Source organism: Anguilla rostrata, chromosome 7 (assembly GCF_018555375.3).
Source record: "Anguilla rostrata isolate EN2019 chromosome 7, ASM1855537v3, whole genome shotgun sequence".
In the NCBI taxonomy this organism is placed as follows: Eukaryota; Metazoa; Chordata; class Actinopteri; order Anguilliformes; family Anguillidae; genus Anguilla; species Anguilla rostrata.
The window spans coordinates 23,116,468-23,133,778 of NC_057939.1; the positions used below are offsets into that span (position 1 = coordinate 23,116,468).

Sequence of the window (17,311 nt, forward strand, 5' to 3'; positions counted from 1 at the left end):
GGACGTAACAACCTAAAGTGCGAAGTGATCCCCCAAAAAGCAGAAGCACACGGAGGCCCTCTCCCCTGCGTACTGACGCTCTGACGCTCCCGGTGCGAGACCCGGGGTCACCTCCCTGTCATTCGACTGACGCACGGAGTCCGGGATCCGGCAGCCTGCGCGTGTTATTTTCACAGGGAGCTTCAACATGCAAAGCGAACTCACGTTGCTGTGCTGGAAAGGCAAATGTGTGCTGAAGCAGCCTCCAGCCTGTGTTAAGGCCTTTCTCATTTTAAAATGGCCGCTGCGTGTTGTAAGTTAGAGTGTTACGGAGCGTCCAGACAAGTCTACCAAATAAACAAAAAAAATTTAAAAACGCTATTTTCTTTACTTTACATTTGACCTGGATACAGAATGCTTTTGTATGAGGCAGAGAGCTCTTTAATCAGCTGTAGTCAAACCCACCCAAGAGAGCAACGGAAGCTGAATTATATTTGAAGCGTTTGAGTGAAACTGTCATTGCTTTAGAAGGGTATGTGTAAGCTGAGTAAGACCTTTTCCCACCCCGTGAAAGCTGACGGGTTAGTTTTTTTTTGTTTGTTCTGGTTTCTCCACATGGAGGGCGATGCCCCGTGAGTGAGTCAGACGCGGGCGTGAGGTGTGTTTACCGCTTTAGCTTGGACCTCACCTCTCATCCTCGCTCGCCTCGCTTTCTCTCTCTCTCTCTCTCTCTCTCTCACTCTCTCCCTCCCAGGCTAGGCTTTAGTGGTCCCGTATCACTTTACACCTCAGAGACTCCCCCCCGGGGTCTCGCATGCGGGAAGAGTGGGAGGGTGGGTGGGTTTGGGTGGGGGGGTGGGGGGGGGTTATTGTCTCCTCGAGGGGCTCTGACTACACCGCACCGCCCGCCCGCCCACCCCACCCCCCCGCTCTTCCCGCTCCGAGCTGGTGGCATGTTTTAGCCATTAATGTTGACTTTCTGAATTCCGTGCCGTCTGCCCCCCTCCCCATCTCTGCGAGGGGGTGTCTTCTTACTGTGGGGTCAGGGCATGTCTCTGCAGGGGTGGAGTGGGGGTGGGGGCTCCTCAATCCTGCTGTGGTACACCAGTCTGGCTTTGTGCCCAGGAAGTTGCCAGCTTGAATCCAGCCTGGCCCCTGAGTAGGATTCTTATGCCCAGCTGTATAATCAAGATGGGAAATATAAACTGCCTAAGTCACTCCAGGATAAGGGAGTCTTATGCGCAATAAAAAAACAAATTTAAACAAATTTCAACCACCTCACGCAAATTTCTACCATCTCAGTGCTTTGTTCCACCATAGTATATAATAGAAGGCATTTAATAGGTTTATAATAACAAGGTTATATATTGAAATAGTATATAATATATGATGAACCAGTCTTGTTTACAAAACAGAATATATTTTTAAAAATGGTTTAGTTTAAAACAAATGTTAAAATGTGGGACGTGGTATGATTGACTGACTGACTGACTTGGGGGGGGGGGGGGGGGGCTGGGGGTTGGCAGTTAACCAACGACTGGATGGTGATAAATTCAAGCAAAATGTGGTCATAAGAGGTGTGCTTGTTAGCAGTGCTGTGCTCTGGTCTGGTCACGTTAGGGGTGAAGGTCGGCCATAGACTCTCGTTCCCTTTGGCTGTCTGTCTCTTTGGCCTGTTCCCTTTAGCTTTTATTTATTTGAACAGGATGGGGAAGGAGCTCAAGCCACACCCTGAAGACAAACCGTGATGATGCAAAAGCTGAGAAAGAGAAATCTTTATATAGACAGAAAGAGAGTGAGAGAAACAGTGAAAGAAAGAGTAAGGAAGAATGAGAGTGTGTGAGAAGGACAGAGAAAGAGACAAATATTGAGGCTGTGTGTATGAGAGTATGAGTGAGAGAGAGTTTCCACTGATCCTGTCATGACTTTCACGTTGTTGAAACACTTGCCTTGCCACCAGATTACAGACAGATTGGTGCCTCTCACTTGACGTTGTTTCTGCTTGAGAAATAGTGTTTATGTGCGCTTTTATTTTTAACAGCCTTCCTCACTTCCCCTTTTTGAAAACACACAGACAGCGTTTGCTTTTATTTTGGGAGAGAATCTGGTGAGCGTGCTGCTACGTTGTTATTGGCACAAGTGACTCCTGCCATTGTTGGACATTTGTGGGATAAACCACATCCTGGAAACTGAAAGCACTTGGCTATTAATAGCTACAGCAGAGCTTATTTTATTCATTTTGTGCGTAGTGTATTTTATTTTTAGCTGCCGCCCCCAGGAGATGTTTCTGCGTGTGTGTTTCCTGTCAGATAACAGGAATTTGCTCAAAGTGCCTCTTTCTTCTCACAGTTAGTTAGTGACACGTTGTGTTACTTACCTTTATGTTTTCAATATAGGTAATCTGACTGAATTCATTTTTTACCTTATTTATGGCTGTCACTCTCAATAAATTGTTTTTGTTATTTTTCTATTATTGCTTTGCTTCCACATGGTTGCTGCAATTTTTAAAATGAAAGACTTATGACAAATCATGACAAATATGTTTTGACATTTGAGAAGTGCTGTATTTTGGTTAATGGTAATGGTAATGGTAAATGGACTGCATTTATATAGCGCTTTTATCCAAAGCGCTTTACAATTGATGCCTCTCATTCGCCAGAGCAGTTAGGGGTTAGGTGTCTTGCTCAAGGACACTTCAACATGCCCAGGGCGGGGTTTGAACTGGCAACCCTCCGACTGCCAGACAATCGGTCTTACCTCCTGAGCTATGTCGCCCACACAATTTTGTGTTGTTTAATGCAGAAGTGGTAAATAAAGTTTATTTAAAAAAAATAAAATAGCCATAATTACACAATGGGGGTAGAACAGACGAGGTTGGCTGAAGTTGAATGTTCTGTGACAGCTGTCTTTGTGGCTTTTAAACGGCTTCTCTCAGCGGTGCTACGGAGCAGTCGGAGTGTTTAAATCAGAAGGGACGCGTTTGGCGAAGCGGCGAATCGCATCTGCTGCTGAATGCGATCCCGCGTTTGGCAGGTGGCGCGGGTGCCGCTCGGCCGAAGACGGTCGACGCTTTCGCGCTCGGTCGCGGTGGGAGCACTTCGGCGGCGACGGTCGGGATCTTCTGACCGCAAGGTTGCAGGCTCAGGTTCCTGGTGGGGTTTCAGATTCACAGCTGTTACAGTAAATACTGGGCCGTTTGAGTGGGAAATGCCTATCGCCTTCGCTGCGGAGGCAGAAGAGTGTTTGCCAAGTTTCGCCCTCCGTCTGTTCTGTAGTGTTTGCTTCCAGGGAATGAGGTAACACCCAGCAGAGAATTTTTCTGGGATCCCCTCTTGGAAAAAAGGGTTTCTCTTAATTGTGTGGTATCATTTGGGTCTGTTTTGGGCCAAGCTCAGATCAGTTAGGGGACAGGGTGGCTGCTAATTGCATCATAAGCCGCGTTTCCACCAAAATTACCCGGAACTTTCAGTCCCAGGAACTACTTTACCAGGAACTAAAAGGTTCCTTCAGCCAATGGTTGTCTGCGTTTCCACCGGGGTCTAAAGTACCGCGAAGATTAGGCAAATTAGCCCACTGACGTTGTCGTCGGTCCATCTGTCATATGATTTCTTCTGTAACCCCGTACTACCACCGAAGTAGCCGACATTATTTTCTAATAACCGGGACAGCCCGGAGGGGTTTATTCCACTTATATACAACGGGTTACCAACAATGACTATATATGGTTACTTTTGTATTTATTGATTTTCATATATCCTCTCAAACACATTCATTAACAGCAGAAAACATGCACACGTTGTAAACAATTTGCTGTTTTATTACTTTCTCGTCGTCAATTCCATATAGGCTAATCGCAAAATGACAAGAATAGAACGAAAACTCGGACTTGCGTGAAAATGTAAATTAGTAGTGGTACAGCCACCGTTTGCTTTCCTTCGAAGTTACTGCTAGCCGAGCAGCGAAGTGTGCCCTCAAGATGCGAACCATGCACCATAAATGAGTCCATAGTCTTCCTGGTCTTTTCGTGGAATTGAAAAATGGCAGTAAAATTGAGTAAAATTACGGCAGTCTGAAAAAGCTAAAGGGAAGATTACTAGAATTAACCTGTTATTTTACCCGGATAAAAGGTGCGGAAGGTGATTTCCAGTTTGCTTGTACTGTATCACCAATGTTAATTATGCAGAACTACCGCATACCTCACAAAACTGTATCAAACGTTTTGAGTCAATTACAACGGGCTAACAAAGAAAATCCGGAAGAAAATATTCAGCAACCGAATTAATCCGTTTGAATGTTTTGGTAGCCTACGTAATATGCTGTCCCAGCACGAACGCTTAGCATTTTATAAAACGAATACTAAAGCAAGAAAAGAACAGAAGAGCACACGTTATAATTCCAAGACGTTGACAGGCTATAACCAAAAGTAGGCTACTGCGCCGCATAACATACAAGTTTGATTTGAAGTTATTATGAAAATAAATTGGTTTGCCGCTGCATATTTTCAAACATGGCGGGTAATGGCGGAAAATAAATACAACACAAATGCTACGAGTACTCGACCAATCAGAAATGTTCAGCGCTGCAAGCTCCACCCAAAAGGTTCCTGTACTTTCGGAAAGTACTACCCCCCGAGCAGGAACGTTTTGGGGGGTAAAACAAAGCCCCCAGAACTAAATTTAGACCCTAGTTCCTGCGGTGGAAACGCACCGAGTTCCTCAAAAGGTTCCTAGTTCCGGGGTATAGTTCCTGCGGTGGAAACGCGGCTATATAGGCTAGTTTTTTTTTCTTCCCTTTCTTACATGGGCCATTGCTCAGACTTTTTTGACCGGTCTTGAGGATGCAAGCTTGCGACCCTAACCTAATCCCGAGGGACAAGTGTTGTTTTAGCGAACAAATCTTACATTGAAACTTTCAAACCGCCCAGTCCTACATCGGCTTAATGGATGTTTGCTGCAGAGATGTCATTTTTCCCAAAGGGGAAATTCTGTGGTTTTCAAGGAACAGTGTTTAAATAACTTGCTCATAAACAGTTTATCTGAACACCAGAATTTACAGTAAACTATCATAAGTGTGTTATTTTTTTTTTTTTTACAGATAATTGTGCTTTTTGGATGGTTGCTTACAGGCGGCACGCACACATTTTAGGCTTTCCCTAGCAACCGGCCTGTCGTTCTGTCTGAAGGTAGCTTCTCTCCTTTTATATTTGCTTGTGCACATCTCCCCGTCACTCTGTCTGTTTAATGCGTCAGTCTGTTCGGTGGAACTTTTTCATTTTTATTTGCCAAGCAAATGCCCTCATTGGCACCTGACATATATTATCCATTTATACAGCTGGCTGCTCCTAAGCAATTTAGGGTGAATACTTCACTCAAGGGATTCAGTGTTTTCCAGTAACACCTTCTGACATGACTCACCCCCTCCCAGTATATGTGTGTGTGTATATATATATATATATATATATATATATATATATATAATACACATGTATAAAGTGCAGACTGTCAGATTTAATTTGAGGGTCCATATTTGCATCCATATCAGGTGAACCGTGTTGGATTTACTGCCGTTTTTTATACATAGTCTCCCCCATTTTAGGGGACCAAAGGTACTCGGACAGATTAGCATAATCATAAATAACGTCGTCGTATTTAGCGCTTGGTTGCCAGTGGCGTTAGCAGCTGCTGCACGTTCGTTTATGCGAGTGTAGCAGAGATGTTGTATCGGGGAGCAAATACAGAGTCACAAATGAGTACCGACGCACCAGAGTGTGATGATGATGACCTTTTTAAATAGACACAGGCAGCAAATAAAACAAAACACCTGATACACGATCATTTAGGAGCCCTAAATAAATTACTGTTGTCTTCCCAGGCACACAGTTCTAATGTTGGAGTTTGTATCCTCTGACACCACACTGCTCCTCCTATACATAGGTCTTTACACCCCCCCCCCATTTATTCTGGCAGCTGGTCTGTGACCTCCATGCTGTGGACACTGAGATTAATCTGAGATTACACTGGGCCCTGGGCCATAGATATTTGGCCAGATGTGCCCAGTGAAAGCCCCGGTGGCTGTCTTTGGGATTGATATATTTCTGACGTGCCCGTTTCGGGGGGGGGAGGGTGGGGCGGGGCATGGAGCCACGCAACCGCGGTCAACATTTGAACAGGAAGTGCGGGGTCAAGACAAATTTACGAGCCAGGATTCCCGGGACGTGTAAATATGCGGGCCGCGTGTAGCCAGGAGGGAAATGAAAACGCCTCTTTACAGGAGAAAGCCAGGCTGGCCCGGTGTCAACAGCTTCAGGTTATGGCCTAATTAAAGAGAGGGAAGTGTTAGCCTGAGCACTGTTTATATTAGCCTCGTCAGCTGTTGAATGAACGGCTGCGATAATTAGGGCTTGTGTTGGTGTCACTGAACACGGGCTGCGAGGCCGTCCTGCCATTTTTATACGCACCTTCTTCTTTTGTTTTGACCGGACGCTAATTTTAAATCTGATGCGTTGGTGCCGTGCCGTTGGTGGGAGGCCTTGTCTGATTTTTTTTTTTTTTTGGCTCGTGCTTCAGATTCCCAAATGTTTCCTCTTTCCGGTTCATGGTCCCGCCGCAGCCTTGCTACTGTAGGCCTGAGCCAGCAGGTGCGGGGCAGTCAAACAAGGGCGTTTGGTGATAGGACCGTTGTAAATGACTTTGATGGCACTATAAAGATGATTTAGTAGTGACATGCCTGACCTTGTGGAATGTCCCTCTTGGTGCTGGGGTTTGTCGAGTAGATGATCTATGGCTATTACCTACGGTCTGTAGCAGTGGTGTCCCTCAGTGATGATGTCACAGGTGGGCCACAGTGCTGTTCTGGGGCTGCTCGCCGACGATATTGTTCATCGTTTTATCACAACTTAAATTGCATTCCATCACAGGATATTGTGGGATCTGTGGTGCTGCTCCTGGCTGACCTCTGACCTTTAACTTTTGCCCTTCAGACCCCTGCCTTACTGTGATTCCGCAATGCGTGAGCGAGGCGGACCGGTTCAGCCTGGACGCTCTACGACACATTCACAAACAGCTGGACGATGACAACGATGGGGGAATCGAAGTCAACGAGAGCGTTGAGGTACGTGTCTGACGCACTTTTTTAAAGAAAAACTCCGTAAACTATGACAAGGGATATGCGCATTGAGCAAAGAGCGATCAGTCTGGCTGTTCGAATTCAGAAACGGTAACCAAAAAAAAAAAAAAACACATTTGAACAATAAGTTGAAGAACTAAAGTCTTTCAGTGGAAATGCTGGATATGAAATTGAATCAATTTAATTTTTTCCTAAAATGAGTCCCAATGCCACAGTGGCTCCAGAGTGAGATGTGTTAACTGAGATGTCGGCTGAGTTAAGCTCATCCAAGATTTACTGGAAAACATGAGTGGCAAACGCAATTTCTGCCACGTGTGTCAGAAGTCATTTTTAACAGTGCAGAGTCACTGGACCTTGTGGAGCACTGCAGCGTGTTTATAGGAGTCATTTAGGATTTCACAAGAGGTGTTGGATTTGGACCTACCCTACAACACGACATGGAAGTGCACACCAAACTGGAGTTGTCACCTCTTACACCATGTGTACCTCAGTTCAGACTTTATAAGGCAACAAAAAGCAGTCAGTGAGGATTTATAAGATCACTGAAAACAAGTTGTTTTTGGAGTTACCTTCTCTAGGGTTTCTCGCAAAATATTTTTGACAGAAAAAGCTAACGTTATTTCACCATGATCCTGAATGACACTCATGCTCTATTTTAAGTACATTTAAACATTTTTGTTGGCGTGAGCGACACTTGAAGCGTGAAACTATTATTTTTTAAAGTCTGTTGTTCTTAGTTCACTCTTGGTTGAGTGTACAGTGTGTGCATTTCAGGTACTTATAGGCCTCAAAGGCATTTGTACAAAACTCTTAGAAGTCAGAAACTTATGCAAAACAACCCTTTTAGAATACACAATCAAAATTGCTGTGTATTTGCATATTCCTCAAGGTCGGATATGTATCACAATACAAGGATCGCGATATATAGTAGTGGCACAAATTATGGAATTACTGTGCTTAAGAAAGTCAAATACTCTTAAAACTTTTGTCTGTGCCCTTTCTTCTGTTGTAGTTTCTTGGAGCCTTTTTCATCTGTAAAAATGTATTTGCAACAGTTATCTTCTTGATCACGAGTGGCAACAACATTATGTAACCTTCGATAGTTTGATAAAATATAAGTCTTTTCTTTGCATGAATATTTTAAAAACTGTAAATACTGGTGAAATGCTGTAGAAAAATACTGGACAAAGAAAGACATGTTCAGTTGATTATGAAATTTCCAACTGTAAGACACATTAGGCTGCTTAATTATTTAGGTATGAACTATAGGAAGGTATAATGATTATCACTTGTCGAACATAAATGCTCATTATTATTTATTATGCCAAAAAGAGAAATTGTTGCAAAATATTGCATTAATTGTTGAAAGCTGTTTATAAATGATTATCATGATTTTTGCCAGTACCGTATGTATCATGACATGTGACATAAGATCAAATAATTAGCACATCATGCAGGGTGTTATTTTTTATTGTAATAGTAATGTAATTATGCTTATCTCTTTTTAGGTTTTTTTTAATTAAGCTATTCTGCTATTTTTACATTGTAATAACCCAGCAATTGAGCTTAATGTTGCCATTAGTAGCTTTAGAATACGCAGAATTTGGGCCAGTTGAGGACATGAAAGAGTTCAGACACAAAGTCCTCTTTCTAAGCCTCACAAGGTATATGTCCCAGTCACAGTGAACATGAATTAGTGATCATTAATTATTTTTTCTCCGTACGTATTTGCTGGAGACTCAGTGCCTGACGTGGTTCAGCCCAGCTGGAGAATACTTGAGAGTCAGGACAACCCTATGTGACTCAGCTGGCAAGACTACAATATATGAATACAAAAATAAATTGTTACCCAGGTAACCTGTGACTAACCTGATAAGATAAGAGCTGAGGCAAATAGTACTTTGCGTTAAGCACACGTCCTCACCACGGAAGGCGTCACAGGTGCGAAAACAACAGTCTGCCCAGTTCATTAAATATTCTTGAGGGTAAATGTGCTGCCATGCTCTGTATTTCATAGAATTTTGAAATTTATTTTCGCAATTGTCAGTACTGATGTTACCCGGGTAAATATATATTTTTGTATTTGAGCTTCGAATGGCATAACAAGCTTGATAAAGGCTCCCCGTTCCTGTTACTCAACGATTCGGGTCGGAGATCTTCAGGGTCACATGTCCTCTAACCACAGTGGTGTAGCTGAGGGAGGAAAGAGCTCTCCCTGTATGTGGGTCAGGCAGAAAATGGTGGGGTGGCTGTGGGGGGCGGGGGGGTTGGGGGTGCTGGTGATGGATTGGGGGGCTTGCTCACATCTGGTGAAAGGCGTGTCGCTGCATATGTGGGCCACGAGGTCAGCGTCCCGTGCGAAAGCTGAAACCGTGATCCTGCATTACATCATGGCTTCGCCATCCTTCCCCATACACTGCATGCGATTCACAAGGCCCTGAATTCATTTATAATGTCATTTTGGGATGTGTTTCTTTTTTCATGTCATGCATTTCAGCCATTATGGGACAGTTAAGGAAGGTTGATGAATGAACTTACTGTATAGTCATATGTGTATTGTGGCGTAACATGGACTTGGGGATTGAAATGGCAATTCGCACATGACTGCCTACACACACACACACACACACACGTATATATAATACCATGGGGATATCCCTACAGTATTCTCAATACTTTTAAACGGAACATATGGATAATGTCCTGTCAGCAAGAATTCTGATTCGTTCCAGCCCTATGTTGTCCTCCAGTTTACAATCTGGTCAGCAGAGTACTTATTCTAGATAGTATGGATGGTATTGCTATTATATTTCAGTCTTTGGGCTGATGTTGCAACAACTAGGACACAGCCTTCTTTTTATTTATTTATTTATTTTCAATTTTATCTATTTTTTTGTCCTCTTTGAAAACCTCAAAGACCTACCAGGGGTACGATGCATAGTGCAAACTCTCGCCAGCGCTCCCTAAGGAGCGTGGCTTGTTTCCTCTAGCTGTGTGCCCATGGGAAAGTCTGGGAATGGGAGCATCCAGACAGGTGTGCTACAGCAAAGAGCACCAGCCATTGTCTGTGTGTGTGTGTGTGTCCGTGTCCGTGTCCGTGTCCATGAGTATTAAAAGAAAACATGTGAGAGTGTTGTGTCGCTAGATGAAAGTGCAGTTGATTTGAATGTTCCTAAAATTTTAGATAACCGCTTTTCTCTTGACGCACTGAGTAATAATGCTGTTCTGTGGTGGCAGCGTTTGCATATCGCTTTGATGAATTCATACCTCTGCAGGACTTGGCGTTCATGGATAAAGCAAAGGAATTACAACAGAACAAACGACTGAATTTCATTTTTAAGGATATATTTCAGGGACTTTTTTTTCCTTTTTTCTTTTGGGGGGTGGGGGGCGGTGCCTGAAGCCCGTTTTACAGAAGCAGACTCACATAAAGGGCATCTTTTCTGGCTTTACTGTACACAGATCAGGACAGGAATAAGTGAATAAGCACCTGACAGCTATCCCTGACAGCTAGTTTGAATAACACTTTCATTTCAACACGTTTTTGGCAATGCTAAGGTTTTCCTGATTATTTACCTTTTTTTCAACCTCAGGTTTCATTTTTGGGGGTGAATGTAAAATATGCAAAACGCATCTTTATGACATTTACACATTTCTGGTGGGTCATTGAAAGACTATCTAAATGCTTATGAGTGCTTGTGTAACATTTCTCACCTGAAAATCACTTAAACTATTGAGCTGAGCTGGTATATCTGCGGCCTCTTTACTGCTTCCAACAGACAACTGAAGACCCCAGCTCCAGGTCCTGAGCTTTACCTGCCACTGCCACAAAGCGTGTGGTTGCCTTCATTCTAAGACAGAGAGACATAATAGTTAATGTTTAAATAGGTGGAGGAGGGAGTGCATATGCCACATATATGAGTGGGCGAATATACACACACACACGGATACACACATAATGTGACCTTTTTATTTATTTATTTCAGTTGCACCTTGTAGTTTCCATTAGGCAAAAGAATTGATACATTTCCCATTTTCTGATGACATTTTTTTCTTATTGCATAAGAATCTCCCAAGTAAACGGTCCCCATGCCAGTGCTAACCTAGCCTGCCTCCAATCCGCTACTGCGCATTCGAGTGCCTTTTCCCCAGTTCCAGGCTCAACCAATGTCATTTTATTTTACCATTCTTCGAATGTCAGGCACACTGTTGGCGTCCCTCACCTGGCTGTGTCTCTTCCCGGATTGGCAGCGTCTGATGCCAGGTGTAGCGCAGCACCTGCGCGTTAATGAGCTTCTCGTTCGGGAGCACCAGCTTGGAGCTGGCCCCGCGCGGATCCACAGATCACCGCGCCATCTGGATGGGCTAAGAGCGCACGCAGGTGACTGCGCAGGTGCGTCCATTTAGCGTCCGTAAATAAGGTACCTTTCTCAAGGGCACTGCGGCGGGGGCCCTCCTGGGATCGTATCCCATAAATCTCTGGGTGCAAGCCCGGTTCCTTAACCACTTTGGCATGCTACCGTGGCGATTCATCATTTCTTTCCTAGGACCTTGTTTGGGCTTGGCTGCCCTCCTTTCAATATATAAATCAAATTTTGGCAAAACCCACAGAAAACTAGCACGGGCAATTAAAAGAGTTAAAACGGGGCTAAAATCGTACATCACAGAAAGCGCTCTCGTACCTAGTCCGCAGTGACATACGGGACTGGCCCGTCCCTGGAACTGTGCCCCACGGGGGGATTTCACCCACCGGAGGGTCGTTAAAGAGTTTTATTCTCTGGTCCTGTCCTTTTGAGAGACGGAACTGTCACGTGTTTTCTTTAGGAAGGTCGAGAGTGTACGCTCCTGGGCTCTTTACATTTTGCAGACTGGCTATTGTCTGTGGTGAAACAACTTTGGCAACCCTGGACTTTATTTGATTGTAATATCATCAGTCTCCATAAGCATTATGCTTTAATTGTGTGTGTGTGTGTGTGTGTGTGTATGTGTGTCACCCTCTGGTGCAGTGTTACATCGTGTTCCTTTCCTCTTTTTTTTTGATTGAGGTCCTCTGTTTTAAATATCCCCCGCTCTCTCTGTAGGGCACTTGGGTTCATGATATCGAAATTAACCTTCATTTTATAACTTGAAATTGGACAGCTAAATGTTCAAACCCCCAGTGGGAGAGGTATCACTCTTTGATCTTTATCACAAATAGTTACAGTAGCCCTAGAACATGACTCTCTTGCATGCTTGATTTTGATAATTAGGCATGCGGCTGAATAAATGCTTAAGATTCTTTGTCATGTGTATCGTCATGTCTGGGCAGCTGCTTTATACCAGTGAGAATACATGATAAGTGGATCCAGTTACTGGAGGATATGTCATGGAGCAAAGGATCATGGGATGCTAGCATCCCCATGAACAACAGCAGCAGGAACAATACTACTACACACTACCACTACTAATAATAATAAGTAATGTTTTCATAGTCAGGAATCTCAGGCAAGTTTAAAATGTAAATGTACACAAGTAACGGTTGCATGTGCTCGGGACTGGCTGGAATTCATGCATAACAACCATTAAGGAGGGATTAAAAAACGAACAGCTGTGTAAAGTGCAATAAAACAAAGTATGCTATTGTCCTCACATTGGGCCCCACCCGTGTGCCAACCCATCCCTGCACAATTACAGCACAGTTTTTGAAGGACCCCTGTGAGTCATCCCTTGGAATCGTCGTAACCCCCCCCATAAGGCACCCCTAGTCCTACATGCAGTATTGCAGGAGCTGACTGGGAAAAGATCAGAGGATTATGATGGCGGAAGTACAGAGCCGTAAGGGGAGAGGGAGGGACGAAAGGGAAACTTTATGAGTGGATAGGGAAAGAGAGGTGGGAGATAGAGATAGATAGAGAGAGAGAGAGAGAGGGAGTGGGAGAGAGAGAGAGAGAGAGAGAGAGAGGGAGTGGGAGAGAGAGAGAGAGAGTGGGGGAGAGAGAGAGTGGGAGAGAGAGAGAGAGAGAGAGAGAGAGGGAGAGGCCGGGAATTCTAGAATGTTCCCCTCTAGCGTCAGGATTCTGACTGAGACAGTCCGCACATTTTCTTCTCATCACATGAGCGGGGGAAAGAGTGTCTCCTTTCAGGCAGCAGCACTTTTTTCTTTTTCTTTTTTTTTAATCGGGACGAGCAGATGCCAGGGAGCCTCTGACCCAAGCGCGTTGCTAAGTAAACACATGACCCCGAAGAGCGAGGGAGAGGAACACTGAGAGTTCAGGGAGAAATAAGAGAGGTTGAATATAAGGAACTCATTCATGTTCTGACCTACACAACACACACATTAGGCTGTTAAGCCTCTGTGTGTTTGTTTTCTAGCCGTTTTTTTTGCATCATGTGCTTTGTGTTTGAAAAGTTCAGACACACACGGAGCCCTGTGTTTAAATGCAAGCTTTGTGTAAATCGATGTTTGCGTGAGTGCTTGGTCATTGTGTGGCGATATGGTTATGCAACCAGTGTGTACACAGTTGCGTGGGTGTAGATTAAATATCTGTGTAGGTCCCTTATGGTTTTTGTGTAGTTCTTGTGGAGATATTTGAAAGGTCATCACATAGGTTTGCGTGGATGTTGTATTCATATAGACATTTGAATATCATTTGAATTTGGAATTTGTGTACACTTATGTGGATTTTTCTGTAGATATTTGTGTTTCTGCTGGCGTTGGCCTGTATGAATTTTGTGTACGGTTTTGGGATGTTATGCTTATGTGTTTGCTTATGTGGGTGCTGTGGAGATATTTGCGCTTTGCTTGTGTAGATGGATTTGTCGGTGTTACGCATACAGCTTGGTTAGTGTCGTGCAGATGGATTAATCGCTGTTCTCAGAAGAGATTAGTGACTGAGCACACATATGACGTTGGGCCCGGTCATGCACGATTCTGCTTCTACATCCCATAGACGGAACATCTCAGAAACGCAAACGGTCATGCCTTCTGCCAGTTCACGGAATGTTCTGAGAACAAGCAGTTTTTGTTTGGCAGGTGAAAGCCGCGTAAAGAGAAGGTGCATCACGAGGTGTGCGTGTCCGTCTGTGTCGTCCCCATCCATTCAACTGCGGGGCGCGCTCTCTTCAAACGAAAAATGGCTCATTCAATCCCCGTTTCCTCAGAGAACTGGATATATCCAGCACTTATGGTGCATTTTTTGTGGCTGGGAAAGGACTTTCTCCTTGTGAAACATTACATTCTAAAAGCAAGAAGCTCTGTTCATATTAGTTGTGACTCTCCTGCTGGTCTTTCCTTCACTCTGTGGTGCCTCTAGAGGTGGACTATTATTACTGCAGGAATTGCTCTCAGTGAGTGAGAGAGTGACATCGCCACAGTAGATTCCTGCAGTTGGAGCAAGGAGAAAACTAAGCTCTTAAGTTTCTTTTTACTCAAGAATTCAATAACTTCAGATTTTAAGGTCACACTTGTATCTCTTTTTAAAAATTTTTTTTTACTGTTTTCACTTTTACTGGAAATGACTAGTTTCATGATTGTAGACTGGTCCTCTCAATTGAGTGGCAGGACTGTTACTGAAGAACAGCTGTGAAATGATCATTTCTGGTGAAGGGGAAAGTACTACAGATTTCCCGATCAGTAAGGCTGGATGGCACAGAAAATATTGGGTTTGGGAGCAGGCACGGCAAAGTTGTTGAAAATCTCTGAAAACTGAAAAAAGTGGAAGAAATCAGAGTATTTGTATTTCTAAAATAAAACATGGTTACTGTGTCTCTGTTTTTATCTCTTTAAATTTTGCTTTGGTACAATATGTTGTACATTGTGATGTTTGTGTCTGATAAGCACCTGCTGTCACTGGTGTTACCGTAATGGGGGAAGGAGTGCTGGGCATCAACATTGTAGACTGGGGCTGACGAATGACAATGACAAGAACCTTGACCCCAGCACATTCCAGAATCTGTATACATTGTTGTACTTTGTTTCTCCCAAATTTGGCAAAATAAAGTACTAGGTCCAGCACTTAATAAGTTAGCTAAAGTTTTTGACAGAATTAGTTGAATTATTCATCCCAATTGAAAGACATTGATTGGCATTGAGCATGAAATTGGCTTGTGTCGTAACCGTGGCAACACAAAGCCTATTTGGTTTTGTTGGCCAGGTCATCCTGGCACAAGTGCGATTAGGATGCAAATCAGGCAGCAGTGCACACAGCTGTGCACCTGTGTGCCTGTGGTCATGGCCGTTTGTTCATGCGTGTGTGTATATGTGTGTGCACGCGTGTGTATGCATTCATATGCGCATATATGTGTGTGTGTGTGTGTGTGTGTATACGCGTGTGTGTACATCCCCCTCCTCTGCTCCCTTGAGGAACAGCTCAGCCTGGTTAGGTCCACAGTCAGTAACCGCTCCTAAAAAGGGAAACTAAATGGAGCGGAACGTGCCTCAGACAGGCAGCCAGTTCCCTCTGTCAGATCAGCAAGCGGTCCAGATCTCCTGACCAGGTCCGCCACAGTACCTCTGCGCAGACAGCAGGGGGCAGCACCCGCTTATCTATCTCTATGAGCGTTCATTCAGCATAGCCACAGCTCAGACACTATCCAGAGAATTCTGATGTCATATATATATATATATATATATATATATATATTGGGATATCACCATTTAATTGCTGGTCAATTCATATGCTTTATACAATATATATCTGACACCCAAACAGAGTGATCTATGTCTTCTAAAACAAAGTCCTTTCATATGGATACTTACTGAACCAGTTTCATGTGAAATCCTTTGCTCGTGGTGCTTGCAGTAGCATCCACTTTTAGACTGGAACCTGCTGGAAACAAGCTTAACCACGAGGGACACATCACTGCGCATGTCTTTTAGAAGCTTCAGTACTTTGTCTCATCAGGTGAAAAAAAGAAAAGATTCATACCGAAACTCAGGGTTTGTTGGAAAACTTTAGATGCACTAAATTACAGACCAGTGTGTTGTGGTGGTGAGATTTGTTTAGCAGTTCAGTGGGACTGTTAGAGGTGATCAAATCCTATGGCCTGTTCCCTGCCGATAGAGGAGATAGAGAGGAAGAGAAAGGGAGGAAGATGGGTAGGAAGAGAGAGGGGAAGAGAGGAAGTGGCAGAGGGGACAGACTAAAGGTAAATCTTTTAAAATACGCAGAAATGAGCACATTATTGCTCAATTCCCCTGGATGTTTACCTTGTTCTCCCGAGGCGCCAGAAACAGGGCTCGTGTGAACGCGCTCGATAGCTTACCGCACTTCAGCTGCGTGTGTCGTGTGACTCCTGATGGCTCTGTGATTAGACTGCGAGGGTGAGTGTTGTGCACTTAGCTAACCTCTCTCTCTCTCTCTCTCTCTCTCTTTCTCACTCACTCTCTCTCTCGCTCTCTCTCTCTATCTCTCGCACTCTCTCTCTCTCTCTATTGCCTCTTCATTTCAGTTCATCATAGAGGACATGAAGCAGCAGCAGACTAACAAGCACAGCAACCTCCACAGAGAGGATCAGCACATTACAGTGGAGGAACTGTGGAAAGGCTGGAAGACTTCTGAAGGTACCAGAGAAGGAATGAGGGATGGAGAGAGATGTTATATATGTTATATATATATGCACACACACACATTTATGTGTATGCTTATGTGTTTAGATATATATGTGTATACACATGGGTGTATAGAATTCTTCAAATTTCAATATATATAATTACTATTATTAGTTATTTTTTATTAATATTGTAAAATTGTTTGCTATGCTTTGGCAATCTTATTTGTCATGCCAATAAAGCTCCATTTGAAATTTGAAAGAAAAAAAATTTGAGAGGGGGGTAGCGGGGAAAAGGATGGACTACAACTCCCTGCACCCCTTGCATGCTGGCTATTGGGAAAGCATGTCCTGTTCTGAACTGTGAGAGCATATCCTGTACTGAACTGTGAGAGCATATCCTGTTCTGAACTGTGAGAGACATGAACAGCTTCAGTGATTAGTATGTAGTATGGGGTCATGACACCACAGGGGGTTAAGTGAGACAGATTAGCTGACTGAACTGAGTCAAATTATGCATCAACAGCACAGTTTCTGTCTCCCTCTCTCTCTCTCTGCCTTCTCCTTTCTGTTTGCCCCCATTCTTTTTTCCCTCACCCTCTCTCTTTCCTACCCTTTTTTTATTCTTCCCTGTCTTTCCCTGTATCCTTCTCTCTCTCTCTCTCTCTCTCTCCCGCTC

The 17,311-nt window shown here is 43.9% G+C and overlaps 1 protein-coding gene across 3 annotated transcripts in view; it reads left to right on the forward strand.

The window, feature by feature from the left end:
• The window catches only part of LOC135259425 (stromal interaction molecule 2-like), a 49,284-nt gene that overhangs the window by 21,218 nt on the left and 10,755 nt on the right, over positions 1–17,311 (forward strand). For all 3 annotated transcript variants that reach the window (XM_064343828.1, XM_064343827.1, XM_064343829.1), the window contains exons 2-3: positions 6,959–7,089; positions 16,534–16,645. In XM_064343828.1, the coding sequence (XP_064199898.1) occupies positions 6,959–7,089; positions 16,534–16,645 (243 nt within the window). The remainder of the gene's footprint in view (positions 1–6,958; positions 7,090–16,533; positions 16,646–17,311) is intronic.